At 35.4% G+C, this 27,091-nt stretch overlaps 4 protein-coding genes across 6 annotated transcripts; 1 reads left to right on the top strand and 3 right to left on the bottom strand.

Moving 5' to 3' along the window:
* Positions 1-901: 901 nt before the first annotated feature.
* Positions 902-6,836, bottom strand: LOC145203939 (integrin alpha-4-like). Of its 3 annotated transcripts, XM_080076311.1 has the most exons (22): positions 6,634-6,835; positions 6,364-6,467; positions 6,122-6,293; positions 5,881-6,062; positions 5,750-5,817; positions 5,513-5,687; positions 5,297-5,382; positions 4,989-5,228; positions 4,692-4,904; positions 4,325-4,619; positions 4,104-4,249; positions 3,776-3,987; positions 3,574-3,712; positions 3,394-3,504; positions 3,230-3,318; positions 3,011-3,103; positions 2,813-2,897; positions 2,634-2,744; positions 2,474-2,563; positions 2,077-2,277; positions 1,196-1,327; positions 902-1,129 (listed from the first exon to the last, which is right to left on the bottom strand). In XM_080076311.1, the coding sequence occupies exons 3-22, from the start codon at positions 6,181-6,183 to the stop codon at positions 1,025-1,027; spliced, it is 2,835 nt and encodes a 944-aa protein (XP_079932437.1). In that variant the 5' UTR covers positions 6,184-6,293; positions 6,364-6,467; positions 6,634-6,835; the 3' UTR covers positions 902-1,024. The 3 variants fall into 3 exon arrangements, with proteins under 3 accessions (XP_079932437.1, XP_079932436.1, XP_079932438.1); XM_080076310.1 differs by lacking the exon at positions 6,364-6,467 and having other exon boundaries at positions 6,634-6,836; XM_080076312.1 differs by lacking the exons at positions 902-1,129; positions 1,196-1,327; positions 6,364-6,467 and having other exon boundaries at positions 2,212-2,277; positions 2,672-2,744; positions 6,634-6,836.
* Positions 6,837-10,670: 3,834 nt separating this feature from the next.
* LOC145204974 (uncharacterized) lies at positions 10,671-11,860 on the bottom strand. Its single transcript, XM_080077596.1, has one exon. It carries the CDS (start codon positions 11,792-11,794, stop codon positions 10,751-10,753), a length of 1,044 nt encoding a protein of 347 aa, XP_079933722.1. The 5' UTR covers positions 11,795-11,860; the 3' UTR covers positions 10,671-10,750.
* A 3,183-nt stretch (positions 11,861-15,043) lies between these two features.
* LOC145205293 (uncharacterized) lies at positions 15,044-17,632 on the bottom strand. The gene is made up of 6 exons (XM_080077983.1): positions 17,488-17,632; positions 17,044-17,207; positions 16,763-16,947; positions 16,331-16,441; positions 15,938-16,084; positions 15,044-15,556 (listed from the first exon to the last, which is right to left on the bottom strand). Exons 1-6 carry the CDS (start codon positions 17,517-17,519, stop codon positions 15,164-15,166), a joined length of 1,032 nt encoding a protein of 343 aa, XP_079934109.1. The 5' UTR covers positions 17,520-17,632; the 3' UTR covers positions 15,044-15,163.
* A 373-nt stretch (positions 17,633-18,005) lies between these two features.
* Positions 18,006-26,807, top strand: LOC145204888 (uncharacterized). Its single transcript, XM_080077498.1, has 16 exons — positions 18,006-18,220; positions 18,294-18,353; positions 18,648-18,761; positions 18,830-18,994; positions 19,057-19,160; positions 20,376-20,524; positions 21,284-21,391; positions 21,460-21,528; positions 21,853-21,925; positions 22,072-22,184; positions 23,284-23,371; positions 23,646-23,836; positions 23,975-24,076; positions 24,180-24,251; positions 24,458-24,568; positions 24,758-26,807. The coding sequence occupies exons 1-16, from the start codon at positions 18,095-18,097 to the stop codon at positions 26,518-26,520; spliced, it is 3,408 nt and encodes a 1,135-aa protein (XP_079933624.1). The 5' UTR covers positions 18,006-18,094; the 3' UTR covers positions 26,521-26,807.
* The last annotated feature ends 284 nt before the right edge of the window (positions 26,808-27,091 follow it).

Raw genomic sequence — 27,091 nt, 5'->3', positions numbered from 1 at the left:
CCGTGCTATATCCCGCACAAGGTTCAAATAAAATTGCACAAAACATATATGTTCAAGGATATAATAAGGCACCCTGAGGTGAAAAAAATCTTTATATTGCATCTTTTCAGCCAGTTTTTATTACCTGTTTGTAACATAACGTATGATAAAACGTTACAACCAACAATAGGCGACTGTTTTTTAAATGTTTCGTTTGCAGTACTCCGTGACAAAGGTTGGGAAGTTTATTGTTTCCGACTGTTATATGTTTTGAGTAAAATTAATGCTGTGATTAGAATCTTTGGATCTTCGGTAGTATTCTATTCTGACATATGAATTACTAACTTACGATTGTATAGTAGCTAATGTGTGGCAATGACATTTGAAACTGAACTTTGTTTAATCGTAAAAAACAAGCCGAAGTGGTTGTGTGAATTATTGGTCACTGCTTATGACGTAAACGGTTGCTGCTCCCGCTATAGCAGCTACTTTTTGTCCCGTTTTGAGCATTACGCTGTAGTTGTTGTCGCTGTGACGTCATTACACCAAGGTTCCGGAAGTGACGTTATTGTTTGTTACAGGGCGGTCCGTTCAATGTGACGAACCATATAGTGAAGTTTATTGTTTGTTGGGCGTACCCTGTCTCTGTATTTATTTCTGTTCCAAATGTTTTTTCTGCATTTTCCCATAGTATTTCTTTCATGTTTGGGCTACTTTTTCGTTTACCTGCTATTAACATAACAAATTGTGTTTAATTTTTACCTTTATCTTTATTTTATTGTTTTGTTTGTTTAACTGACTTTTCCCAATAAACAAAAATTGCCAAACCATTACAAAAATTGCCAAACCATATTTAGACTCCTAGGTCGCCGTTCAAAATAAAAACCCTACTTTTGTAAATCAGCAAATCAAAACCAAAAAGTTTTGTTGGAATCATGTTCATAATCCCAAAAGATTTGTAAAGAAAAACATTCCTAATTTAAACAATGTCCACATTAAGAACCTGCAGAACAGTAGTAAAAGTTACGATTTGAAGTAAAGTGGATCACTCATTCACAATAATATTTTCGTTTTGTGGTCGTTCTTCTGCATCTGCTCGCATTTGCATTTCTTGTTTCAACTTTGCATATTTGCTTTCGAAAAATCCAAACTGCACACAGAGAAAAATCAATAACAAATTTTCCGACATTAAAAAAATTCCGACAAAAAAATGTACCTTCCACATAACAGCTATAATGGCAGCAAGCGCCGCAATTCCACCCAGTATTCCTCCAATAATGTGCCCAACGTTCAGTTCTTCAGGTGCAACGTAATCATTTGGTTTGGACCTTTGAATAGATGTTGACAACTGCAAGAATAAGTTCGGATTTGATTATTGTTTAGTGTTATTAGGCATGGCGTGTTGTTTATGTATGGAGTATAGATACCGATGTTGAACAAAGTTTTGAATGTGGTTAAGAGAAAACACTGAGCTGTTCTGTCAGTCAAGATTTAATAGCTTAGGAGTAAGATTTGGACTCAAGTGGCGGATTAGGAGACGTTAAGTTAGAGCAGTGGTTCTCAACTTTTTTCATTCGTGGCCCACTTTCATTGCACAAAAATTCTGTGGCCCAGTAAATTTTTATGAAAGAAAGAAACAACTATAAAGTAGGTTCAGAACAAAAAAAACTGCAGGACATATTTCAAAGAGATAATAAGTTCAAAATAATATAATGCAAAAAATCATAAAACAGCACTTTCCCTTCTTTAATCAAGCACTTTCAGTTATGACCGAATAATTGGACAATTGATATGCTGCTATTATCTGGCTTTATTGTAATCACAAAGTAGTGTATTACATCATAAACATACGGGGTTGCAGAAACTCAAAGTAACTTTATACCGTAAATAGAATAATTCAAAATTAATTTACATTCCTTCTCAATTCCTCCCCAAGCCATTTTCCTTGTAAGATTGAGTGTAGTGACACAAATGAAAATTCTTAAAAAAAGCTTTCTATTTGATTGGTCTGTGGCCCAATCAAAATGCTTACATGGCCCACCAAAATTCTTGCTAAGTTTAAATTCTGTTCAAACTTTACACGTTGTAATAACTTACAGTAAAATGTGTTCTTTCATTTTTGTTTATAACAGGATATTTGTATACGTCGAGCGACAGAGAGCTAAACACGCGGAACCCCGACAAAGACAAATAAACGGAAAACCAAGGCTTGAACGCAGCGTTCACTGTGATGTGATAATGAGGCTGCAGATGACGTATTTCGCATTGGGTTTGAGCGCAGAGCACATCACTGCAGTTCTGAAAGAAGAAACGCAATAAAATCTTACATAAAGAATGCTTTTTGAGATTCCAAACAATAAAAGTCACTAATTGAACAAAAATACAAAAAGAATATTGAGACTAGAAACATGAAATCAAAACTAGGAGCAATCACATTTATTAAGAACCACTACTCTAGCAAATTTAACTTTTAAAAAAACTGTTGTCAACTTACATAAAGAAATGGCAGGTTAATTTGTACAAGAGTTTGGCTTGTATCAGGTGCTGTTGTATTTCTTAGTGCACAGATGCAGTTGCTCTCGGGCTAAAACATAATCGTTGAAGGTAAGTATACACGTTATTTTCCTTACTAGGCTATTATGTTATATATTAACCTGACAACTTATATGATCAAGCAATGCAATTTTGTGACCTGACTCGGTTGTTTCAGGCCATTGGATAGTTAGCTGTCCTTTGTACAACGTTGAAGGTCCAAAATTTCTCACCTATTAAAATTGTCAAAAATACCCATGGCCAATAGGTAAACCAAATTACATTTCACAATGTATCTTACTGTGTAGTTGTGATAAACAATAGGAATGTTTTTCTGATCATATGTAGAAATACTTTCATTGAAAAATATAAGTGTGTCACCACTCCTGAAAGGTAAAAGCAACGTATCACCAGATTTTTGAAACTTGTTTTGTCACCTACAGCTCATTAAGAATAAACTTAAATTTCTAACTACACATTAAATAAGAACAGTACTTACCCATAAATATTTAATTCCACCTCATACTGAACATTTTGAGTAAAGAAGAACTTGTTGTTTTCAATATTTGGATCAGCTGATGTGTTTTCTTGACTAACCAAAGCCAACACATAAAAATTAAGTTGAAAAAAATAAAATCATGCAATGTTAAAACATATCATCCAATTTGAATTTTACATGTCAAGTGTGAACTTGTCAGAAAACCTTATGGCAGTATACCTTGTGTAAACGATTCCAGAAATATTAAACTCAGATGCTTTGCTTTCCACCAAGAGAGGTGACATATCAAAGTAAAGAAGAGCTGTGCACTAAAAATTACCAAAAATCGAAACAAAGGTGGTAAGACGAACAGAAATATTTTTACACATACTACATCCACCTACTGTTGTTCCAGATTTCATGTAATGTTTGTACACTGATTTAGACAACACTCTAAATGTAGTTACTCCCAATGTTGTGTTTTGGTGTGAAACCTCAGCACAGCTACTTTCCATCTGTACCAATACTCATTTTTATGTCTATGAGCATTGCTTGACAAACCAACAAGCAGAAACAAAACTTGCCTTAATGTATTGAACCAATAAAGATGTAATGTTAAAATGCACAAAGTAGGCAGGATCATATCCCATGTTTATTATGGTTACTTCAAGTGCAAATATTTGGTGTGATGGGTCAACAACAACAGTGCTTTTGTTGGTCAAGCTTTAGGAAATAAGTATGCCATTTTTAAAGATTTTTAAGGATTAAGTAAGCAATCATAATTACCTTTTTACACTAGAACTTATATCACTAGTACATAAAGTAGTCAATGGCTCTTTGCAACCCAAATCAAAATTAATATCTACTGAATCTGATTTGAGTGTTGAAAGCAATGGTGATAGATGCTGCTGTTTCACTGAGTCCTTTAAGTCATAAATGTGTTCCAATGTGGCGGGAAATGTAAAATCGAAACTGAATGGATTGTTAACAGTACCAGCCTAAACAAAAACAAATTTCAAAGTTGATTTTCAACACACTACTGTTCATATTTAAAATTTAAAAAGAGGTACTAAAGTGAAGAATGTGAGTGAAAATAACCAAAACCATGTTATACCTCGAGTTGTAAACCAAAAACAAAGCATTGTTTCTTGGTTGAGTTATAAATAGATGAAAATTTGCTCACATGAGCATTTTCACCAATAATATTGAAACGTTTTTGTTTGCTTTTTTTGGCGTCCACAGATAATGTTGATTCCAGCTCTAAAAACAATATTAATATTTGTTCAATAAAAACTAAATGTAACAACATACAAAGTAAATCATCAGTTTGTTTACCCCAATCCTGCTCGAACAATTTTCCATCTCTTCTTGAAATGTTAACACAAACTTTAAATTGAATACAGACATCTGCTTGATTTTCCACACAAGAGATAATGTTGACAACATTTGTTTCCATTACAATTTTCGAAGTGACATCAATAATAGGTCGGGATTTCATGAGCACCACTTTGCTACTGGGTGGAGCACCAACTAAAACATCTTTGTACCCATTTTCATCAAAATCATATCCACCAAAAACATATGCACCAAAGTTCTTTAAACTTGAACCAAGAGTATAACCAACAATTTTCTATCAAAACACCTCAAGTTAGCCTTTTTAAACTATCTTATCAGGTCTGAAAGATGTGAATAGGGATCAAACCTGCTTTTTTGATTCATGGAGGCCATCTGGTGAACCAAAGTATATGTACACAGCACCACTTGTGGTTGGAGTAGTTTCCTCCCCTGGGGAACCAATTATGACATCACTATACCCATCAAGATCTACATCCCCTGCATTGCTCATAGAAAAACCAAATCTTGACTGAAGCACATTTGACCCTTTAAGTATTTGTGGTCTGTATGTCACATTATTCTGTTGACAAACATGAGTGATTATTTGAGGTAATTAGTGTGATTTTATGGAACACATATATAAAGGTTTAAAAGCTTGGCTTACCCACTTATTAGGTCCAGAACTGGTTGGGTCATTCATGTAAACAAAAACTCTTCCTTGGTCATAACCTCCTTGATTTGAATATAGAGGAGCAGAAATAAGCAAATCATCAAAGTTGTCGTTGTTCAAATCTAGAGCCAATATTGACTGGCCATAGTAGGCACCAAGTTGCCAAAGATTATCGGTTGGATGCAGTGAAAATGACTGATTATTTATCGCACTGTTTGATACATATCCATACACCTATTACATGTTTCATGGGTCATTACAAAATAAATCTAACATACATTTTGGATTAAATCAAAACTTACAATTCCCTTTGCCTTAAACCTTGGTGCCCCAGTAATGATGAATGTTTGACCATCACCATAAAACTGACCGCTTGATATGGAATATCCTGGGAAGTTACAAACCATGTTAAAATTTATGTCAATGTTTGTCTACAATTAAATACAAATCTTATGGGTTAACATACCATTTGCAGTATAATAAATAGTTTCAAAACGGTTTAGTTTGTAAACACTTGCCGATGTAAGACTCCATGAATTCAGTTCCATCTCCAGCACTTAAATATTTGGCAAAGTCATCAGTGCGTAGGTATTTACTGTAGTTTAAACTAATATCGAAGATTTTGGCACTGTAACTAACAATGCTTCCAAAACTATTGAAGGCATTGACTGCTCCAACATGCAAGTCTCTATTCTGAATATTCATAAGTTTAGCACTTCATACTACGACAACGAAACAAATAAATGTAGAACAACCTTTGTAATGTGTGTTGCAGTTCCTGAAATACAGTTGACGAGATCATTGTTCAAACCTCCAACATTATCTGTGGTTTAATAAATGTGTTTAGTCTTGTTAGAAATACATGTGTTTCAAATAATTAACAAACCTTCTAGTGTTACAGCAGTGTCATTTATGATTTTTTGGAGTGATAACAAAACCTTGTTTAGAGAACTATAGTCTTTCACATTAAAAACTCTTTCATCACTGACTCCTCCATTAGCAATATCCTTCAGCTCATTACTATTAGCACGACCAACACCAATTGCAGCAATGATGATACCTCGCTCGCTAAATGTTTTAAACATTCCATTTGGCAGTAATTGCTTTTTGCTGTGACAGTTACTTACCGAGCTATTTCTGCAGCATCACCAGGACTGTCAACAGCCGCACCATCTGTTATGACCACCATTAAATGGGGAACAGTACTTCTACCATTTGTATCAAACTGAGTTACAGCTTCATTGATTGCACCTTCAGTGTAGGTAGAACCTCCACCATAAGGAGTCCCTGACACAAGTCCTTCAGCACAAAACTGAATTACAACTAGTACCAGACATTAATCGGTCCAGTAAAAATATATCGATCTTACTTTTTAATGTAACATATGATCGCTTTTTCAAGTGTATATGCACTGTTGGATAAGTGCCATATCTTATGAGCCCAACTAAAATGTGGCCACCATCAATTGCCGTCCTACACACATTCCATGTTTGTATTTTGCAATGTTTGGAAAAATAAATGCAAATTTAACATAGTTTAAACATTTTAGACAAAATAATATGTCAATATACAAACTTAAATAACAACTAAAACAAGATATGACATTAATAAATAATTATTTTTTCAGAATTATGCTTACTTGAATTGAGCCAGAACATTGTTAATCCATAGTTTAGCAGCATTAAAGTTGTGGAGCAGTACACTTCCAGACTCATCGACGACAAATAAAATGTCTGTTTGAATTGTCAGTTTCGGGCATTCTTTGAAGGGCACAACAAAATAATGTGATCGATTACACAAAAGAACTGTAGACTTTTTTCTGCTAACAAAACATTTTCCCGCCAAGTGAGATGAACCATTCGTTGTAACGAAAATTTGTTGCAAAATCATTAAGTCATGAAAAAAAAATTTTATTAACATACAAAGGCAAAATTTTTACTTAAGTTCCAAATTTATAGAATACTTATTTTTCTAGTGTTTTCGATGTGTTTTCTGAAGCGGCTTTATATTTTTGTTACAAAATACACCTACGAAGCAAGCTGGGTCCAAACCAAAACTGAACGTATTTTCTGCGATTGGTTTTTCGGCGTAATTTCTACTTACCTGTGGAGCAAGGACTCTGTAGCGGTGCTGATCCACCTGTCTGATTGATTGCCAAACATTGCCCTGGTACGCGTTGTGGGTTAGTCGACGTTGGGCAGTTAATAGCATAATGATGAGCACATGCCTAAAATTGTTTTTGTTTCCAATAATAATACCATGTTTTTCTTGTTTGTGGTGGTAATGTTGGTGTCACATTACATATTAAATTAAAAAACTCAAACTTTCGAATTACTAGCACCACTAAATTACTTACGATCAGCAAACTTTGTGCTGGCAAATAAGAAACGGAAATTCCCAGGTTTCCAGAACCGAGAAATTCTGTGAAAAATATTTTTTTATGAAGTGACTTATGACATCATTTAAAAATTAAAGTGCCTTCGCAATGGGAAGCATCGTTGGTCACGTGACAAGCGTAAACCGCCCCTGAACTATGCAATGGATTGTATTCACGAAACGGAGCTCCAATGTACACAGTAACCGTTGATCTGCGTTGCACATATTGCCAATATATCGGTTAAAACCTGGTGTGAGTCTAAAAATTTTACATTTTGTGTTGAATGGCTCTTGCTCACCCGTGTCTGCTACCAACCGCTATTGAGTGTCCAAAGTGAATCTTTTCAACAAAACTGGCAGTATTTGGTTGAATAAGAACTATTTTTCGAGTTTCGATGTTTGGGACATTTCCACTCACGTTATCAAGTAAGCCAATCGTCATCAGAAACAATTTGAAGTTTGTTAGATACATATTGTCTAACGTCTCTGAAATTTACCGCAAAAGGTTAAACAAAGACTACAACGGCGCAGGTGTAATTATTTTTCACTTCGGCACTGAAACTTGAAAACGGTGAAAAATACAGTCTTAGGATACAATTTTGCTAAAATTTGCAGAGTAATGTTAAAGCAAGTAATCAAAATAACTTCGTCTGTACAAAAGTTTGGTACAACAGGTCTTAATTATTTTATGTATTTTTAATACTAATTATTACAACCGATATAGGTATTATTTTAACGTAAGTCTGTTATAAACTTACGTTTATTTGTTAGCAAGATTATATCATAAATCTGGACTGATTGGATTTTAAAACTCAACCTTTTCCCAACACCGAAGTTTCTTTAAACTAAGACAAGAAGACTGAATGACTCTCCTAGTAGTTTATCTTTTGTCGATGAAGTTGTTTAAGCAGAGTTCATAACTTAAATGTTTTTTGTTTCATTCCCACTCATTCCGGCAACCAATCCCACTTACTACCAAAGTGTTGCTTTAGACGAGTAGGAAAACATTACGCAGCGTAAAAACTACATGACAGACTTAGAAGATACTGACAAATAAAACAAAGAAATGTGACACCATTGTTTACTCTGCCAACAAAATATATGTTTAGGTACTGAATGGCACCAATACTTATCTAGCCCAATGATTGTTAGTCTAAGATTGTTGGCCTCTAAAGTGTTGGCTACGTACAAGCAATAATTTTACTAATAACTTTCATTAAAAACTAAAAAAAACTGTTAAAAACGTTTTTTCTAACCGAAGATTTTGTCAAACATGTGACATAATACGTTATAAATGTCATATTAAGTGTTTAAATTGAATAAAAATCATAGTTTGTGCAAAAAAGGTAATCCGGAAAAACACGGAAATAAGAAATCTTTTTGCCAAAAAAGAAACCGTCTCCTTTGCAAAATTGGTGGTAACATTTGTTACTGAAAATTTTGTCAGGATGTTAGTTGTTGCGGAAATAGGCTATAGTCATTGTCCCCACCACACAAACTCAAAGCTCCCCACGTTAAGTAATTATGGGTCCCCTTCCTTGAAGGGGACACATCTTGATTTTACTCGATTTCTTTTTTTTTTTTTTCTTTTTTTTTCTTCTTTTTTTTTTTCTTCCCTGAAGTTTGTCCACCCCATTTTGCCCTGAAATGTTTGATGGATTTGGATGAAACTTTCACAGATGGTAGATATAGTTGTGTAGATGTGCCATCTGCTTCGTTTGTCATGATAACCCCAGTATTTACCCCGCTAGACCCCAAAATGTAAAATGTGGTTTGTGCGCACCACAAACGTTAGTTTTGTGTGATGTTATAAAGACAACTACATATGGTACTCATGTTTAAGGATTGCTTGGTGAACGTGTTTGCGGATAGCAGTCAAGGGGGTTGTTCACAGCCTTGTGACGTCATAAGTCATTAGGTTGTTTGTTAAAACGCCCCCTAGTGGTCAAAATTGAAACATTGGCCAATTTGAACAAAATTTTACAGGATTGTTGTTTGGGTCATCTTGTGACGTCATAAGTTATTACGGTTGTTGGTTAAAACGCCCCCTAGTGGTCGAAATTGAAACATTGGCCGATTTGGACAAAATTTTACAGGATTGTTGTTTGGGTCATTGCAGTTTCATATTTTCAACATTAGGGTGAAGAACCCCATCAGTTACCCCACTAGCCCCCTAAAATGGGTGAATATTTAAACAGGGTCGGAATTGGCTGAAATTTGGATAGCTTGTATAATTTGCCATTTACAATTGATGATTGTTGTGTTAAAACCTGTAGCCCCAGCATTTACCCCACTAGCCCCCTAAAATGGGTGAATTTTTAAACAGGGTTGGATTTGGCTGAAATTTGGATAGCTTGTACAATTTGCCATTTACAAATGATGATTGTTGTGTTAAACCCTGTAGCCCCATCAGTTACCCCACTAGCCCCCTAAAAAGGATAAATTTTTTAAACAGGGTCGGAATTGGCTGAAATTTGGATAGCTTGTACAATTTGCCATTTACAAATGACGATTGTTGTGTTAAACCCTGTAGCCCCAATAGTCACCCTGCTAGCCCCCTAAAATGGGTGAGTTTTTAAACAGTGGGCAATTGTTGGAAATGTTATGCCATTTATAGGTATCGATTGTTGTGTTTTACTTCTTTGTTTTAAACTAGACAAACTTTAAACAATGCTTGAATTGAGTCGATTTGTATAGTTTGAACTTTGCATAGCATGACTATTTAATCCTAGTACCAATCACAGTGTTTTACTTTACAACACCAAAGTTTCTTATGGTTATCTCTTGAAATGCAGTGTTTACAACTTTGCATGTGTGGGGACCCATGAGTTTCTGCCTGCAGAAACAACTAACGTTTTAAAAGACGGTGGCAAATATGGGACCCAATATAAAATAAGTGAAGGAATTATATTTATGTTTTAAAATAGATCATAGTGTATGTGCAAGGGCAATATGTGCTAAGCCACCCTTCTAGTTATAAATTAGAGACGCATGTAGAAATAAAACCACCACGTGTTCCATAACGTCGTGTTTAACGCGATTGTTCGTTCAATGTGATGTTAATAATTGATGAATGATCAATATTACAGTAGGTCACATAATTGCTTCATGTTCCGTGGTTTTTAAGTGCGGTAAATGTGTTAAAAAGTAAAATGACAAAAGTTGCCAAATGTAACTTATTGTAAACAGGTTTGCTAAAAATATAACACTGTCGAAAAAGGTATCTCGTTTTCGTCTTCTTTCTTTAAGAAATTTATTCTTTGTCTTGGTCTGATAAAAAATAAACACCATACACAATGATACTGATCCAATATTTATTGATAGTTAGCAAAATGTCACAGCGCCAAATGTAAACTTGATTTCTTCGCAAACAAGTATATTCAAGAGGCAAGTTGTATTGTCGTCACGCTTGGTCGCAAACGCGAGTTTGTAACATTTGCCTGTTTTCTGGTGAATGGGAATAATCTTTCTTTCCAATTGACGAAAGTCAATGTCATGCCAACGATGTTCGCTAAAACGATACAGTCTTCGATTATTGTCTGAATGTCTTCGTTTGACGATAACAACGGGGTTGTTACGAATATGGTGATGTCGGATATGACGCAAAAGGCAGTGACGTAGACTGCAAGTTTAATTACGGGAGTGAGGCCGGCAGTTGGGCTACCACGGTGCAAATGGTCCGATGGTGTTAGTGCAGTATTGTGGCGAATTATGGGACAAATGAAAAGATAAAGCAAACTACCGTGAAATATAATAGAAAGCAAAGCCGTTACTACAAGGTAAATGTACGCAAGATAAGTATCTTCAACAAAGTGGCAACCATTGGATGAAACTACAAAGTACCTTGCGAGACCAAACAATAGCGGTACAACAATTCCAGTGGCTAAAATGACAATTACAGTCAGCCCGCTAAGAAAACGCGTCACTGCTGATGTCAGGTGTTTCATGCTTGGGTGAACATAAAACGAACGCTGCCTCAGCCATAGCAGCAAAAATATAAAAACAAGTGTCCAAGTCATTAGAACAAATATGAAGTTTTTCATTAGGGAGCAGAAATGTAGCTCGAATGGCAACAAGTGCAAAATCTCATACACAAGTTTAGTAAGAAACATTAATGTGCCTGTGATAGCACACAGAATCGAGCATAATCTCATTCTGAATGCGTGTTCTCCCCCATTCCAAGTATTCTTTGATTGTATACGTTTAGTAAAAACTTTGCGCACATCCTGCCGCAGCGATTTTGATTTTTTCAGTTTATGTTCATAGATGCACAGTTGAACTGATATAAATCCAGAAGCAATGATAAACAACACAAGATTAAGAATCCGAAATGTGACGTAAGCGGTCGTGTCGTCATGTTCACTAGTTAAATTTCCAGCAGTCGAATTCTCTTGAAGATTTCCTGATGATTCAAAATTGTCCATTGGCTAAAGTGGATTGGAATTTCAATCAGTTTTGATGTCTAACCTGAAAATATTTAAGCCCCTAAAATTAAGTTAGAATCATGGTTAACATGTGAAAACTAAAACCATTTGGCAAAAACTAAACATACAGAAGTGCTAACAAAATTAGTTAAATGAAGCTAACCTTATTTTTTTAGTGTATTATAACATAATCTTTGCTTTTTGTATGTGGTCTCACCACCACTAATTACATTGATCAATTCAAAGTCGCACAGTTCTTAAATCAGACTGGCTAAAATACTTAACTACGAATGACAAGATGGCAAATACAACAAATATAATTTAGTCAATCTGATCGGACTGCAAGATTTAAATTTTAAAGAACGTCCAGATGTCATTACAACGACGAATAGACGCGACGTTTACATATATTATTTGAACAACATATGTTGGTGTATTAAAATTTGTCTTTGGTTACGTCACAAACGGCACCTTCACTGAAAACATCTGTAGTATTTTGTTACTGCTCTGCTTCGTAAAAATCAATTAGTACAGTACCATAAAAACATGATTTCCCTGACTTTGTTAAAATTAATGTTGGCAAGAACAACTAAACATCTTTTGCCACAATTAAAATGTTATAATTTTGTTTATTTCCTTAATTCTCTTCCTAATTTCTTTTCATTCTCTTTAATTAGCTTACCAAATAATTTGTAAGTGGACATTAGCCACGTTATCTTTAAGTCTGAATCTAAATAAAACAACATCCGCTTTATCGCATTTTCACAGGGTCGGTTGACCTCAATCAAAAATTTATTTTAATACGCACTTTTTTGTACCGACTACAGTAAACACCTAAATTAATACAAGACTACAACGGCACAGGTGCAGTTAAATGAATGACCACCACATGGAAAGCAAGGGATGGCTAAATAACCTGATTCCATAACTATAGCCCCAAGTTCGTCCTGTCTCTGTATTCTTGGACAAATCCATATAGGCTGAGAACAGGGGTCGGCCCTTTTAGATATGGTAATATACAAATGGGGCCTGGGCAGGAAACCATAATGTCTCGTAATTACCTATGGGCAATAAATTGCCAGAGACATAAAAAATGCAAGAGATTTGCTTAATTCGTTTCACGCTCCTGTTAACGCGTATCGCCAAAACGCCTTTCTTGTTTATATAGCTCTGCAGTCGCACAACTTTCACTGATCAGTAATAACAAACAAACAAATCAAGTTAAGCTGACTAACGAATGTTCATTTTTCATCCACGTAAAATACGTTTATGCAGAAAAAGCCATACAAAATTTTAAATAAAATAGTTGCTCAGAAGAATGTCCGAAAATTATAATAATAAAAACTGAAAACTCTTATTTTGACGACAGAACTCAGGTACATGTACCGCGGGAAAACGCAAATGCATGAGGTTTGAACCTATTTTATTACTTCAGACTATGTGGTCTAGTTAGTGTCTACGTCATCTTGCCACAATCTCAGCATTATTAGGGAAACAAGACTAGCATTTTCCGGCTCCGGTTTGACAAGCGAGTCATTAATTATTTACTTGACATGAATATTGAGGCGGCGTACAACAGGTTCTGCCCGCTTTGAGATTTATGTGTTCGGATGGAGCAGTAAAGTCTGACCAGCAACAAATGTGATAAATTGCATTGATCGCAAAGTGGCTATTTCGCCTGTCGCCGCAATTTTTACAATCGTGACAATTAAAGTAAATGACCACATGATTCCAATTTGATCGTTTTTGTAAAGAAATTAAACAATGTATTTTATAAACAAATCCGGATATTATTTTTTCAAATGAAAGCAAAAACGCCAACCAAAAGCACATTCGCTTTGACCAGTAACATAGAAAAATTTTGGCCTTCCCTTTTTGTGGTCACGACACGTCGACTTGCAACGGGTTTATGCAACAAAATTCATAAACTAGGTTTGAGCGACGGTTACTATAAGTTTCACTTAACTAACTGCAATACGATGCGATGCTTCAAAACTGTGGGAATCGAGGTCGCAACGTAAGTGCACACGTTTTACCTACAGGTATCGCACCATTAAGGGTGTCATGATGAATATTTTTTCAAATATTTTATGAAATGACTCATGTTAGACTTTACTGCGAAAATGGAACAGCCCAGATTGACGATTTTCATTATTGCCGAATCTTTGAAAGTACTACATTTATGCATTTGGTCGCAACGATTTTATTATTTTTTTACAATATTAAAATGCGTACATCATATTGCCGGATTATCCTGGTTATCGAAGTAAGATTTAAAAAACCTAAACATAAAAGTAGTTCCTTGTTTATCACAAAATTAGAAACGTTTAAATATGTTAAAGAAGGCGTTATTCCAAAGTAAACAATTTATGTTCACCTGAATTCATTTTACTATACTTTAATTTCTATCCAAAATTATTGCAATTAATTAATCATAGCATAGGCTACACATGCTTTTTGCCATTATTGTTTTGTTGCGCAGCGTTGCAGCTTCACCGATATTGTTTTCTACAACTTGCGCTTCTTTTCCGGGACTGTTTCTGGTTAAAAAAAATTCTCGGACTTTATTCCTTTTGTAAAAAAGCTGTTCTGTTGTGACGATTTATAATACATGCGTGGGCAAATGGTAAAGCTGAACGTAACGCGGTATTTGATGTTAGTTGTTCCAAATTGCCGAAAGGTAGTAAATAGGATTCGGTTTATTGGAGAAAAACGTGACAGGGTTCGATGTTTTAAACTAAACTCGGTTTACACATTCCATGTTAACATACTATTTTAGGTTACTCATTCCTAGTTGCACATCAGATGTTTTGTGGGCTGTGCGATATTTCATGGGTAGAGCTACTAACACCATAACCCACACGACACCCAAAGTCGATTTGGTTATATCTCCAAAAATGCTTACGGTTAGGGCTATTAGGGTCGGGATAAGGTATTAGCACTTAAAATTCAATAAAACTAAACCAAAAAATTAGTTACTAATGTAAAAAATTTAAAAACTTATTTCCCAACCCAACCCATTTATAGCCGCTAAACGAAAAATTCAGCTCTTTACGCCCCCTAATCGACTTTGGGTGTCGTGTGGGTTATGGTGTTAGTAGCTCTACCTATTTCATGAGCAACACCAGACAACTCACGAAATTGGTGGTATGAATTTTAATCCTAGGATGTTGTGTTGTAAATATAACTTACATAAATTGTTTTGTGAAAAATTTTGTGTTGCTGAAGCCATATTTCCCAAACGTATGGTCTTGGATAGCCCAACAAAAGCCCTTACTTTATTGCCAACGAAGTCGCCGTCTAAAACAATAGCGAAGGAAATTTCAAGAACGCACAGAAAATTAAAATATAAATGCACCAAAGTTACCATCACGACGTGTTCGACAAATATTCATAAACACGAAGTAAATCTTCTTCGGCAGTTTCGAGGGTTTCTTGCGAGCAAACTGACAACAGGGCACCTTTTATGTTATCGACAAGCCGGCTTACTCGAATAAACGATTGTGGGTCTACGTCATCTTTGATATAGTCTAAATTCGGATCGGAATCGGATAACCGGGATTCTGCTCTTTCGACCTCTTCCATTTCAGGATCAAAATCAGAGAGAAATTGGGATGTAGTGGTCACCTCGACCGTACTTACTGCGGGGTCGTTGTCTGTGATGATTTGAATTACTTGTGGTTTGTGGGCGTCTTCGTCCTCCAACATAATTACTGCCTCGTTGCCCGGGACATTTCCGTCTGTAAGAATGAAACCTTCGACCTGTGTTGTTGCAAGAACAAGGTTTAAAAATATCATGCCCACATAACCTTTCAAGGTGAATACAAATTTTATTTTAATTTTTTTTTAGATTGCTTTAAAAACACGTCATAATTTAGACACAAAAACGTTTTTGCAATCCCTGGTATTATAGTGTGAGTTATGTTTATGATTAGGATCCATTTTAAGGCCATGTCTAGTGTCATTCCACAGCAAAACATATGCATGCTATTCTGCAGTCACATTAAACTCAACCTAAATTTGCGCGATTTTTTTTCAAATCTGTCAACACAACAATGTCAAAATGCATTTTTCAAAAGATTACAAGAGACCATATATAGGACGGCTGAAAATGTTTATATAAATTAAAATTCCAAACTTTACCTCAATTGCATCATGCCCAGTATGAGCACTCATTGGTGGAAATTCAACGTAGCATCGGATTTCCACTTCAAGGTCTGGATTCGATTGTAATTCACAACGCAACTTCTTCGAAGCATTTTCACGCTTTGCTTTTGTGTTTGAGGAGATCTATTAAACAATTTTTTTGTAGAATTTTTATGTATTTGCTTGATATGAATGTGTTGCCATTTTACAATAAGGGAAAACACATAATGTAAGTTTAAATTTCTGCAAATGTAACTTTGTGTTTAGCCATATTAAAGAATGTCCTCGCAAACTCAAATTGTTATTCTCATGAAAAATGAATTTACCTGAGATACTATTTTACGTTTACTACAGTTTCTTGTAGAAAGATGTTATTCATGTATTTCTTACCTTGAACTGTGGAAATCGAGCAATTTCACGAATTTTGATAAATGCTTCACAATTCCTCTTTTTTGAACCTTTTACTTGATTATATTTACGTTTTGTCATTCCTGCCATGTACTGGGGAAGAAAGGGTAGTAATTTTTTTGAATGTCCTAATTAAATTCCAAAAACACAACCACAAGTGGCAAAAAATTGAGCTGTATTGTTTTATACTGGACAATGCTGTAGAATTTATTACTTATTCGTTAGAAAAAACACACAGATGTCAGACATATTTAAAAATTTATGGAAAAAAAGAACATTTAAAAAGGTCTTGGGTTTGAAATCCAGCCATGGACTATGGCTTCTAACCTATGTCTTAGCACTTGGAAATGCTTTGGCTATGTGCAAAATTGTTTAAAAACATTAACTTGCAGTGTGAAAACTTAGAATATGAACCTTATGTTCTAATGAATGTAGTTTTCTTTTTCGTTTTCTGTTCCAATCCCTATCCTTTCCATATTGACATTCTAGCTTTGTTGTTCCAATTATAACATAGGGAACTCCATCAAAAATGTCATCTGTATTTGAATTGTTGGACATCTTTGCATTCATTCTCCACCAAATGCGACTCTTTGATCGATCTGAACTTAGGAAAGGGCAATTATCAACCATAAACATGTTAAAATGAATAATTTATATATGAAACATTTGCTGAATTATAATTTTCGAAAACTTACCATATGTATCTTGACTAAGTTTAATAAATTTTGTTCCAGTAGCAATTTCAAATCTACCAATTGCTTTTTCAGCTTTTTCTTTTGACCGAAACCAACATAAGCCGTGGGATAAATGCTGTTCATCTTGACATCCAAATATATCGCTATCAAACACTGTCGAATTTCTAAACAGCAAAAAGACATTTAATGAGTAGTATTTGTAATGCTTAAAACGACTATTTTACATTACTAAATATCTTTTTTTAAGTTTTTATGTTTTATAATTTTGGCTTCAGTAAACAGCAAGTTGAAATGCACTTTGAGACACACTTTAAGCTCTGCGAGTATAAGTCACTTTTAGTTAAACAGTTTTGCTGACCAAAAGCATTTGTATTCCAAAAATACTTTTCAACACCCACTTTTTAGAAATAATGACTTTAGTGAATTACCAAAACACACACTTACGGGTACCGGCGTTGTTTTGATGGCACTTCCATTTTGCAAACCTACAATTGTTTATTTGTGTTGTGTCAAAATTTACCAACCGGCGATCATATGCCAATAATGCCATCAACAACCGAGTGACGTCATTTTCCATACATGAGTGGCGCCCATTCGACCGAAACAAAATCCTAAAAATCAGGTACCGTATCAGTTGATACCGTATTATATTTTTGGTGACACCATATAGTATCTATGGTGACACTGACAAGTAATATTTATTTATGACAGCTGGGAAAAAATGGAATCCAAGATATTACTAAATATTTACCTTTACTTTCATTTCATTCAAATCTAAGATGTCGCTTTTAATAGAGGACCAAAATTATGGAAAATAAGTAGGGAGACAAAATAGAATTTATTTATTTCTTCAACGAATATTTTTGCCTGACTTTCCTTGCTATGCTGAATTTGTTTTTAATGAAGCGCATTAATTTAAAAAATGTTTTGTTTACGATGAATTTTCTGTGTGAGTTGTCAACAGAGGCAGCAAAGAGTCCGGCGGAAATTTCGAAATTTGTTTTTGTTTGTTAAACACGATTTGTAGAACAATACGATTTTAAATAATGAGATGAAGTCTTTAACCTGTAACGAAAAATGCCTACATCATATGGCCTGCATAAAGCTTGAAGAAACGACAGGCATAAAACTCCAAGAAGAACACGTTTATCAACTGGACAATGCAAAAAGTGGAAAGGTTTGAATTTGGTCATCGACTTGAGTATCATCATGGAACTATTTGTAGTAATCTTTGACTCTTTTTTATACAGGATCGAAAATTTTCCCTATTTGGAAGTACGTTGAACTCGGTGCCCAAATGTGAACATCATGTGAGTGTAAAATGCTTTACTACCGTGTTTTTTTGCATTATTTTAAGAACAAAACATTTGTATTGTTTTTACAAATATGGTTATGGTTCTTTCAAAATTATGTCAAAAATCATTTCAATTTGTTAGTTAATTTTGCCAACCATCTTAGTAATTGTGTTTGTGTTAATTGTTTCTCTTTCATTAAATGCAATATAACCATAATTTTTACATGTGATTTTTCTTGCACGCCAAACTGTAAATTTTGTGGAAATTGTTTAACTTGGAAAGCATAAATGAATCTTTTATTTTGTCCAGAACCTACACCCACCATTGATAGTGCATCAAATTTGCTCCTACTTAAGAAATCATCTAACTGTTGTTGGTTTGTTTCGAATATCAGGTTCCCACAAACGAATTATTGCACTGAAGGCAAGTCTTGACACAACTTTGAAACATAATTATTTTTTTGTGTTAGTTTACATTTGTTTTTGCTTTAGGAAAAGCTGGAAAACAGAAGTGAACTGACTGATGAAAATCCCCATGATGTAGCAAACACACTTACTATGTTTCTAAGAGAACTATCTGTTTGTGTATTTCCAAAAAGCTTCTCTAAAGTAACAACACAAATCTTAAACCTCAAAGACAAGGATATACAATTAGAGGTTTTTGTTTGTTTGCAAATTTAACGTTTTTTGGTCAGCAATTCATTATTTCTGTGTTTCAGGCCACTCAACTTGTGTGTTTGATGCTTCCTCGTGCACATTTACATTGTCTTCTGTATATTTGTCATTTTCTCTGGAATGTAGCAGAAAATTCATCACAAAATAAGTAAGAACTGAAGGACAGGCATTGTGTAAATACACTAAATCTGTTTTACAGATTCTTTTTTATTTTTTTTTTATTTTACTCAAAATGTTTTTGTTTTTTTTCTTTCATTTTTCTTCTCCTCAAAGTTTGTCCGACTCGTTTTTCCATCAAATCCTTGATAGATGTAGTTATGTAGATGTGCATCCCACTTTGTTTTTGTTCATAACCCCAGTATTTACCCCGCTAGCCCCCTAAAATGGGTATTTTTTTGCCGAAGTTTGTCCGGCTCGTTTTTCCATCAAATGTTTGATGGATTTGGCTGAAATTTACACAGATGGTAGATGTAGTTATGTAGATGTGCATCCCACTTTGGTTTTGTTGATAACCCCAGTATTTATCCCGCTAGCCCCCTAAAATGGGTATTTCCCCCCGAAGTTTGTCCGATTCGTTTTTCTATCAAATGTTTGATGGATTCAGCTGAAATTGACACAGATTGTAGATGTAGTTATGTAGGTGTGCATCCCACTTTGTTTTTGTTGATAACCCCAGTATTTACCCCGCTAGCCCCCTAAAATGTTTTTTTCTCCCGAAGTTTGTCTGACTCGTTTTGCCATCAAATGCTTGATGGATGTGGCTGAAACTTATACAGATGGTAGATGCAGTTATGTAGATGTGCATCCCACTTTGGTTTTGTTGATAACCCCAGTATTCACCCCGCTAGCCCCCTAAAATGGGTATTTTCCCCTGAAGTTTGTCCGACCAGTTTTTCTATCAAATGTTTGATGGAGTTATCCTACTTACTCATTGTTATCTATTGAAATGCATTATCTACAACTTTGCATGTGTGGGGACCCATGAGTTTTTGCTTGCAGAAACAACCAAGGTTATAAAAGACGATGGCTAATATGGGACCCAATATAAAAGTGTAGGAAATATATTAATGTTTCAAAATATGCTATAGTGTATGTGCAAGGGCAATATGTGCTAAGCCACCCTTCTAGTTGTTGTTGTTTTTGTATTTAGACACAGTAATCAATATATTTGTTACATTTAAGTTGTTTGATTGTGAAACTTGTGTTATATATTCATTTATTACATTTTTAAAGCTTTAGCCGACTTTTTGAAACATTCTAGCTAAAGCATTCATGAAAGAAAAGTCAACCAACTTCTTGTCCATTGATCTGCAAGCATTATCATAATAATAGTACGATGTAATATTCAGTATTTGTTTTTCAGAATGACCTCAGAATGCCTAGCCACTGTATTTGCTCCCAATTTATTGAAGTTCGAACAACCTAAAGCAAACACAATGAAAGAAAACTTAGACTGTGTGTTACAACATGCCCAGTTTGTTAAGATGTTAATTAACAAGCATGACAGGATAGGTAAGCTTAAATTTCAATTTGTTTGACCCCAGTTCAGGGATGGCGAACCACTGACCCGCGGGTCACAATGTGACCCACCACGTGAATTTCAGTGACCCACCACGTGAATTTCAGTGACCCACTTGTAGTTTCAAAATTGTATACTGATTACTAGTGGTAGGGTTACCAGACTTCCAAGATTAAAAAGCAACACAACAGTTAACTTCAAGCCTTTTGTCAGATTGCCTATTGTCTTAAAATTCAGATTGTTTAGTCAATTGTGAGGCAACAAATATGTTTATTTAAACGTACAACTTGAAACAATTTGTTGTAACTTTGTTGACGCTGTTCGGTTCAACATATTCATGCGAATCTTTGTTTTCACACAAGAATTTCATAAAATCAAGAATCGTCTCAGCTCAGATATGACTGCAGCAAGTATTAAGCTGAAAACTACCTAAGATTACAAGACTTTTAGAAAAAATGCAGCAACAAGCATCTTAGCATTGACATTGACATGTAATAAAATATGTGACCCACTTTGTTTTCTTTCCGAATTTTGATATCATGGTTGACCCATTCAACTAAAAAGGTTCGCCATCCCTGCCCTAGTTAATCAAAATAAAAGTTTAGTTCCTTATTTTTAGCTTGTTTAGCAAGCTTTAGCTTGTTTTACAACTATATGTATCTTTTTATGTTGAAAATTTTAAACAAAATGAAAATGTAAACTATATTTCTGTAGCCTTCCACTTTTTATGTTATGTTTCATGTTTAAAACAGGTGAGTTTCCAGCAGTACTTCTTCACCAGTCAGTATGCAGTGGCCCAGAGTGTGTCCATGAAATTGTGGTTGATGATAGCAAACACAAAAGGCGGAGAAGTTTTGCTGGTAAGTTGTATGCTGTAAATTTAAATTCCAGGCAGTGGATTTTACTTGTTATTAACACTGTTATTTAGATCGCATGATGAACACCGTTTGTGGAAAACTAATGAAGTCGCATGTGAATTCATCCAACAATCACCAAGGTTTGCTTTTTTATTGTTGTTCTGCAAGTGGTGTTTTCCAATCACTTAATTTTAGACTCATTGTTTTCCAATATTTACCCTTTAACAAAGGACAATCGATATATGCTCAAAATATAAAGCTGTTTTATTCCAACCATCTTTGTCACTTTTAAACAAACTTGAAAACCAATATAAAAGTTTGTTAAACAAAGTGTTGGAATAAAATTAGTTTGGCTGAATTCAGCAACTTACATTCGAGGACTTCTCATTCTAATAATGAAAACATTGAGAGACTCAACAATCCTTTTAACTTCTCATGCAGTTTTAATACATACATTTTGATAGATGCATCGGTATACAAAGAAGTTAGAATAAAGCGAACAGCAGAAATAGATGAAGAGATTCGACCTGCTAAGAGGTAAAACTATTTCATCAGTAACTTAGTCTGTTCATTTCAAGCATAAATATATCTATTAAACAAGAAATGTGATTTTGATTTACTTTAAATCGAAATGAAGTTGTGTCCACATAAAAAGTCAAACATGCTTTTTTGGGGGTTTACAGAAGAAGTTTACAAGGTTCAGCATTATCTTCAACTGAAGTGTCAACACTTCCACCAAATTCAAAGTCGGTTCCTAAAGTTCCCAAAATATTGATCACACCATTCCAGTTTCAAGGTTTGGAGCAAACTGTTTTACATTTTAATGTCTTTGTACCTCATATTTCTGTTCATTCAAGCCCTTATTTTTTGTTGGTTTGTTCTGCATTTCCACATTGTGTTATGGTTGAAGAGATGAGTCTTAAAACTGAGGGGCAGCATCTGGCCCTCCATATCATGACCCACGAAGTAATACCAAATTTTAAATTATTGTTTTACTTTATGCTAATGAAAGTGCCCAGATAACATACATTTATTACAAGGTAGAAATAATTATAAGCATAGGCGCCGAGTAGGCGGTGACGGGGTTGCGCCGCCACCTTGGGTTTGTAAAGCACGGTGGCGGCCACTGTGGAAATTTTGGTTTCTTTATAGCGGTATCGTACGAAACATCGCAAAATCTAAAGAAAAATTAGTAAAATTTGCTTTTAAACAAACGTACTGACAATATAGCAACAAAACTTGCCTCAAAACTACAACCTGTTTTGGTTAGTGCCTTGTTTATGACATCAAACAGGCAATTGTTTGTCAATGAGTGTTTGGTCATTATTGTGTGCAATGCGAATGTGTTGTAATAAAAAAGTGGTTATTTCAGGTGATACAAAGAAACAACAACTTGACGAAACATTTTTTAAACGTCGCTAAACCAATGATAAAAAGCAACATGTTCAAAAATAAACAATGCTTCAACCATTCAGTTTTTTTTCTAAATTTTGACGAACGTACCATTCTATCCATTCCACCTTGCATTTTTGTGAAACTCTGCGCCTATGATTATAAGTGGAAGTAAGGTTAAAAAAGATACCATTAACAACCTTTTCTGGTAAAAATCACCTATTTTTATTGTTGTGTTTTTATATACCATATATAGTTCTTCTGTAAGATCAGCTAATTTGTTTTGCTTTTACAAATGTTTGTTAGCTAACATTTACCTTTTCAGTCCATCTACTCCAGGCTTAGTAAGTGTCACGAAGGCAATAAATGTTGCATTTTACATAATATTAGTTTTGTTGTCCTGCTAAGTTGCTCTTTGGCTCTTAAAGACCTCTGGTGCAAAGTATGATATGGCTGGCTTATGCACTGTGTTTCGTTCATCGAGTTTATATTGATAATTTTAGAAAACATAAAGAGTCCAAACATGAACTTTGCTGATGAAAATACAAAATGTGATTCAGCAACGCAAGAATCATTTAAAAAACAGCAACGGTAAGGATTAAATAGGATTTCGATTAAAAGCAAACAATCAGTTGCATAGTAGTTATTCACTGCCCTTTTTAAAATATCCACCATAAAAAATGTGAATTTATGTATTGTTTACATAATAGGTCACATCAAATTAAACCTTATATTAGCTCAGAGCTATATGACCTTTTTCTTGTCACAAAACCCTTATGCCACTTAAACGAATTTTGCCATTTATTGTTTGCCAAGATAAAATATATTTGAAATTAAACTTTCACTGGTTAATTTTAATTTTCAGGCATGACTCTGGGAGCACTTCCTGTTTTAATGCCACCAAATTGCCTGTGAAACCAAAAAATCGCAGAAATCTTAGAAACTTGATGAAACATAAGCATACAGAAGGATTGGTGGTCTCATACCCAGTAAATGACGAATCAAGCTGTCTTACTGGACGAAAACTGGCCAATCACAGCTGTGAATCTTTATCAGGTACTTTATGTTGTGTGGTTTTTGAGACATCAGCTGTTAAAACGACTTATTAACCCAGTGCTCTTGACTGTATGTCATGTGGTATTTATCAAATGTATATTTTGTGTAGACAGTAAAAGAGTTGTTATTTTTTGTCAGATTTGGAAACGCAAAAAAAGAAGAACAAAAAGTTTTTAAACAAATTGAGATCACCCTTTGTTTCTCCAGCTGTAGTAAGAAGATCACGAAAAGCCAAGAGAGGTAATTTCTTGTGGAGATGTAGAATAATATACATTTTTAAATTGATGGCATTTGTAACAAAAAATGTTCACAAATGATTCTAGTTTCAAGCATTTTTTTTCAGCCCACAATCAGAAAGTTAATCGGTCAGCGGTTTCTCTGCAACCCATGAAAGACCATGATGGGGCGTCCAAAGGTACTGAAAATACAGCTATCGTATATAATACTGGCACTTAGATTGTGGCTGTTACGATTCACTTTCTACTAAACTTTTGCTTTTAACCATTTAGTACCTACCTATCTATTCAATGGGTTTGTGTTGTAATATTTAATCTTGCATTGGATTTTACTTCATGCAAACACATTATGCCAACATTTTACAATCAAAATTTTGTTGTGCAGATCTGTTAAAGATAAATCGAACTGACCCTAAGTACATAAGTATCGAAACTTTGGAATCAACAATTTCGGACACAACAACAGAGGACAGGACTTTTGATAGTGAGGATGGAGGTAAGTTGCTGTCCACAATTTCTTCTTGTAATTTCTGAAGAAGGATGACATTTTATAGTGTGTCGAAACGTAGGTTACCTTATAATGAAACCGCTGAAAAAGCAAGATTTGTTAATATTTTGTGTCTGGCAGAAGATCAATAGGGGCAGCACTCTGTAAATGAACACTGCACTATTACTTCTGTTTCAGTGTTACAAAGCACTCAACAATCAGACGCTTCCATATTCGATGGTTTAGATCGCTCATCCGAAGAAGTCATTAACAACAGCGTTTCAATATTCGACCTCAGTCTCGGTAGCCTCATAGCAATGAACAAACCCGATAAGGATGTGAAACATGACGATTTATCCTGTACCAATTCTGCTGATCTTTCTTCGATTATTGGTGACCCCGCACCGCATGAAGAAATTCATGGTTCCTTGGCAACGAGTATTCACGATGTCGCTGTGCAAGACAACTCCTCCGATTCGCTAAATAAAATAACTGTAGATAACTCTCCCAGTACTGAGTCCATTTCATGTGAGCCAGCAGCTACATGGGAAGCGTTGCCTTGTAATGATTTGGCCAACAAAGAAAATGAAATTCACCCGCTTTCATATGGGGATGAATCTCCTTCAACTTCTAAGGAAAGTTACATATCGATACAAGGTTGCATGTCGCCAAAATCTGATTCCAAAATTTCGTTGCATCCTGAATCTATGCAAACCGATTTTACAAGTGCATTGGAGGAATTAGACAAAAAACAAGAAATTACATCTTCTATAATGGATGACAATTCCCCCAAAAGTCCACCAGGTCTCGTTGCAGCTATAATGGAAACTCAAAGCGAGCTGCACCACCACGATGAGAATATGGAAGTTTCTGGAGCAACTGAACCCTCGCCGAAAACATGTGACACGGGTGCTATCAGTCACGCTTGCCAAGAGCATTCGGAGCCGAAATCTCCACTCCAAGTGATGCACGATTGCCAATTTGTACTGGATTCCATTATAAATCAAATAACTACTAATGAACATAAACCAACAGAAAGAATGAGACGAAGAAATGTCGATTCCCCCCTAAAGCGTTCTCGCGTCATTTCACGTCGAAGTGGAATATTTTTTCTCGAGGAAAGCGGGATTGTTCGTGGAAAAAGTCCTCTGCGGCGATCAGCAAAAAGTCCAGCTAAGAAAAATCTAAGGTTGGTGAAACGCGTCAATTCACCAGCTCGGCCTTCCCGCCGACCAGTCATGTCCAGCGCTACAAAGAACAAACTGCTGCACAGTATGAGGGCTACCGAATCTGTTCTCCCAAACAAACTAAAACTTCAACCTAGAAGTTTTGAAAAAATAGTTGGGACTGGAACCTCGTACGATGTCTTTGAGGAGCTGTTTAATCCTGTACAGTTAAAAGATGAAACAAAGCACGATCCAAAGGGCCGCTCTTCGCATCAACGTATTCCAAGGTTGGATGAAACTTACGCATTGCGAGTCCGTAAGTTTGAGACCAAGCAAGAAGCCACGACATCCACTCAACATCAAGCTAAGGTGTTTAACAATAGAAGCATCAAGCCAGGTTGGGTATCTGAAAAAGTTGAGCAGTTCAACACTTTGATCAGCAGCAAGTCTGTGTCCCCGATAAAACTTGCGCCCCTTCCGTATAGGGTAGCTGAACCCCAAACCCCTGTAAGTCCGTACACCCTCTCAAAGTCTTTAGACCATGACAAACTGTCTCAGGTTGAAGACTCACGCGAGAACGTTAAATCTGTGACGACAACTGTACCTCACATAAAGTCAAACAACTTAGATTCCACCCAAAGGAGGGGTAAGACCCCTGTCCGAACCCCCCCTAGACCCCAACGTGCCCCTCTGGTAATTATGAACGTTCACGCTGGTGATGAACTTGATTTTTCGCCGATTCGTAAAGCGACGCCCAAGCACCCAAGGTCACGTGATCCAATTCAGCCGTTTTGATTGGGTGCTGGTGAAGGCAAAGCAATTTACTCGTTTGTTTGTTAGCTGTAGCTAGTATGTTTAGGTACATTGGTCGCCTGTAAGTGCAATTTGCATGGATAGCGACGGTTTCATGAGCCTGTAAAGCAGGTTTAGTACATTCCTACTTTTTGTTTGATTGACGCCATCAAGGTATCGTGGATTTTTGTAATTATGCTTATCTAATCATGATCTGTTTGTTGCCCTCAATGTTAAAACCGTTATAACTGCCGCTTGCATCTAAAGCAATAAATCTTTCCAAAATATCGTGTGTTGTTTGAACAAGGAAAATATTATCACAGAATAGGCGGACCTATATTTAATACCATGACGCAATATACATGATTGTTGCAGACAACGTATCATTTTACTATGTTGAAAAAAAAACACTATCGTTTTTTAAAAGTTTTTTTTTAATGGGAAAGTTGGTAACTTTTCAATTTAATTCATCTCCTCTGGTTTAGAGCAATGCCGCTCAATTTTCTTGCTCACAAATTCCCGAGACAAGATTTGAACTAACAACCTTGTGAACACGAGGTGGTTGTAAGAATCC

This window comes from Phallusia mammillata, chromosome 8 (assembly GCF_965637545.1).
Source record: "Phallusia mammillata chromosome 8, kaPhaMamm4.hap1.1, whole genome shotgun sequence".
Taxonomy (NCBI): domain Eukaryota; kingdom Metazoa; phylum Chordata; class Ascidiacea; order Phlebobranchia; family Ascidiidae; genus Phallusia; species Phallusia mammillata.
This window is presented reverse-complemented; position numbering and strand designations above follow the sequence as displayed.

Coding starts and splice junctions, on each gene's coding strand:
- LOC145203939 (XM_080076310.1), bottom strand. CDS start 6,709: ATGAGTCTGGAAGTGTACTGCTCCACAACTTTAATGCTGCTAAACTAT. Junction 4,905..4,988: donor GTTCTGGACCTAATAAGTGG/GTAAGCCAAGCT, acceptor GTTTGTCAACAG/AATAATGTGACATACAGACC. Junction 3,319..3,393: donor ACATGAAATCTGGAACAACA/GTAGGTGGATGT, acceptor GGTAATTTTTAG/TGCACAGCTCTTCTTTACTT.
- LOC145204974 (XM_080077596.1), bottom strand. CDS start 11,794: ATGGACAATTTTGAATCATCAGGAAATCTTCAAGAGAATTCGACTGCT.
- LOC145205293 (XM_080077983.1), bottom strand. CDS start 17,519: ATGGAAGTGCCATCAAAACAACGCCGGTACCC. Junction 17,208..17,487: donor TCAAAACAACGCCGGTACCC/GTAAGTGTGTGT, acceptor TTTGCTGTTTAG/AAATTCGACAGTGTTTGATA. Junction 16,948..17,043: donor ACTTAGTCAAGATACATATG/GTAAGTTTTCGA, acceptor TCCTAAGTTCAG/ATCGATCAAAGAGTCGCATT.
- LOC145204888 (XM_080077498.1), top strand. CDS start 18,095: ATGAAGTCTTTAACCTGTAACGAAAAATGCCTACATCATATGGCCTGC. Junction 19,161..20,375: donor GAAAATTCATCACAAAATAA/GTAAGAACTGAA, acceptor TTTGTTTTTCAG/AATGACCTCAGAATGCCTAG. Junction 23,372..23,645: donor TCATTTAAAAAACAGCAACG/GTAAGGATTAAA, acceptor TTTAATTTTCAG/GCATGACTCTGGGAGCACTT.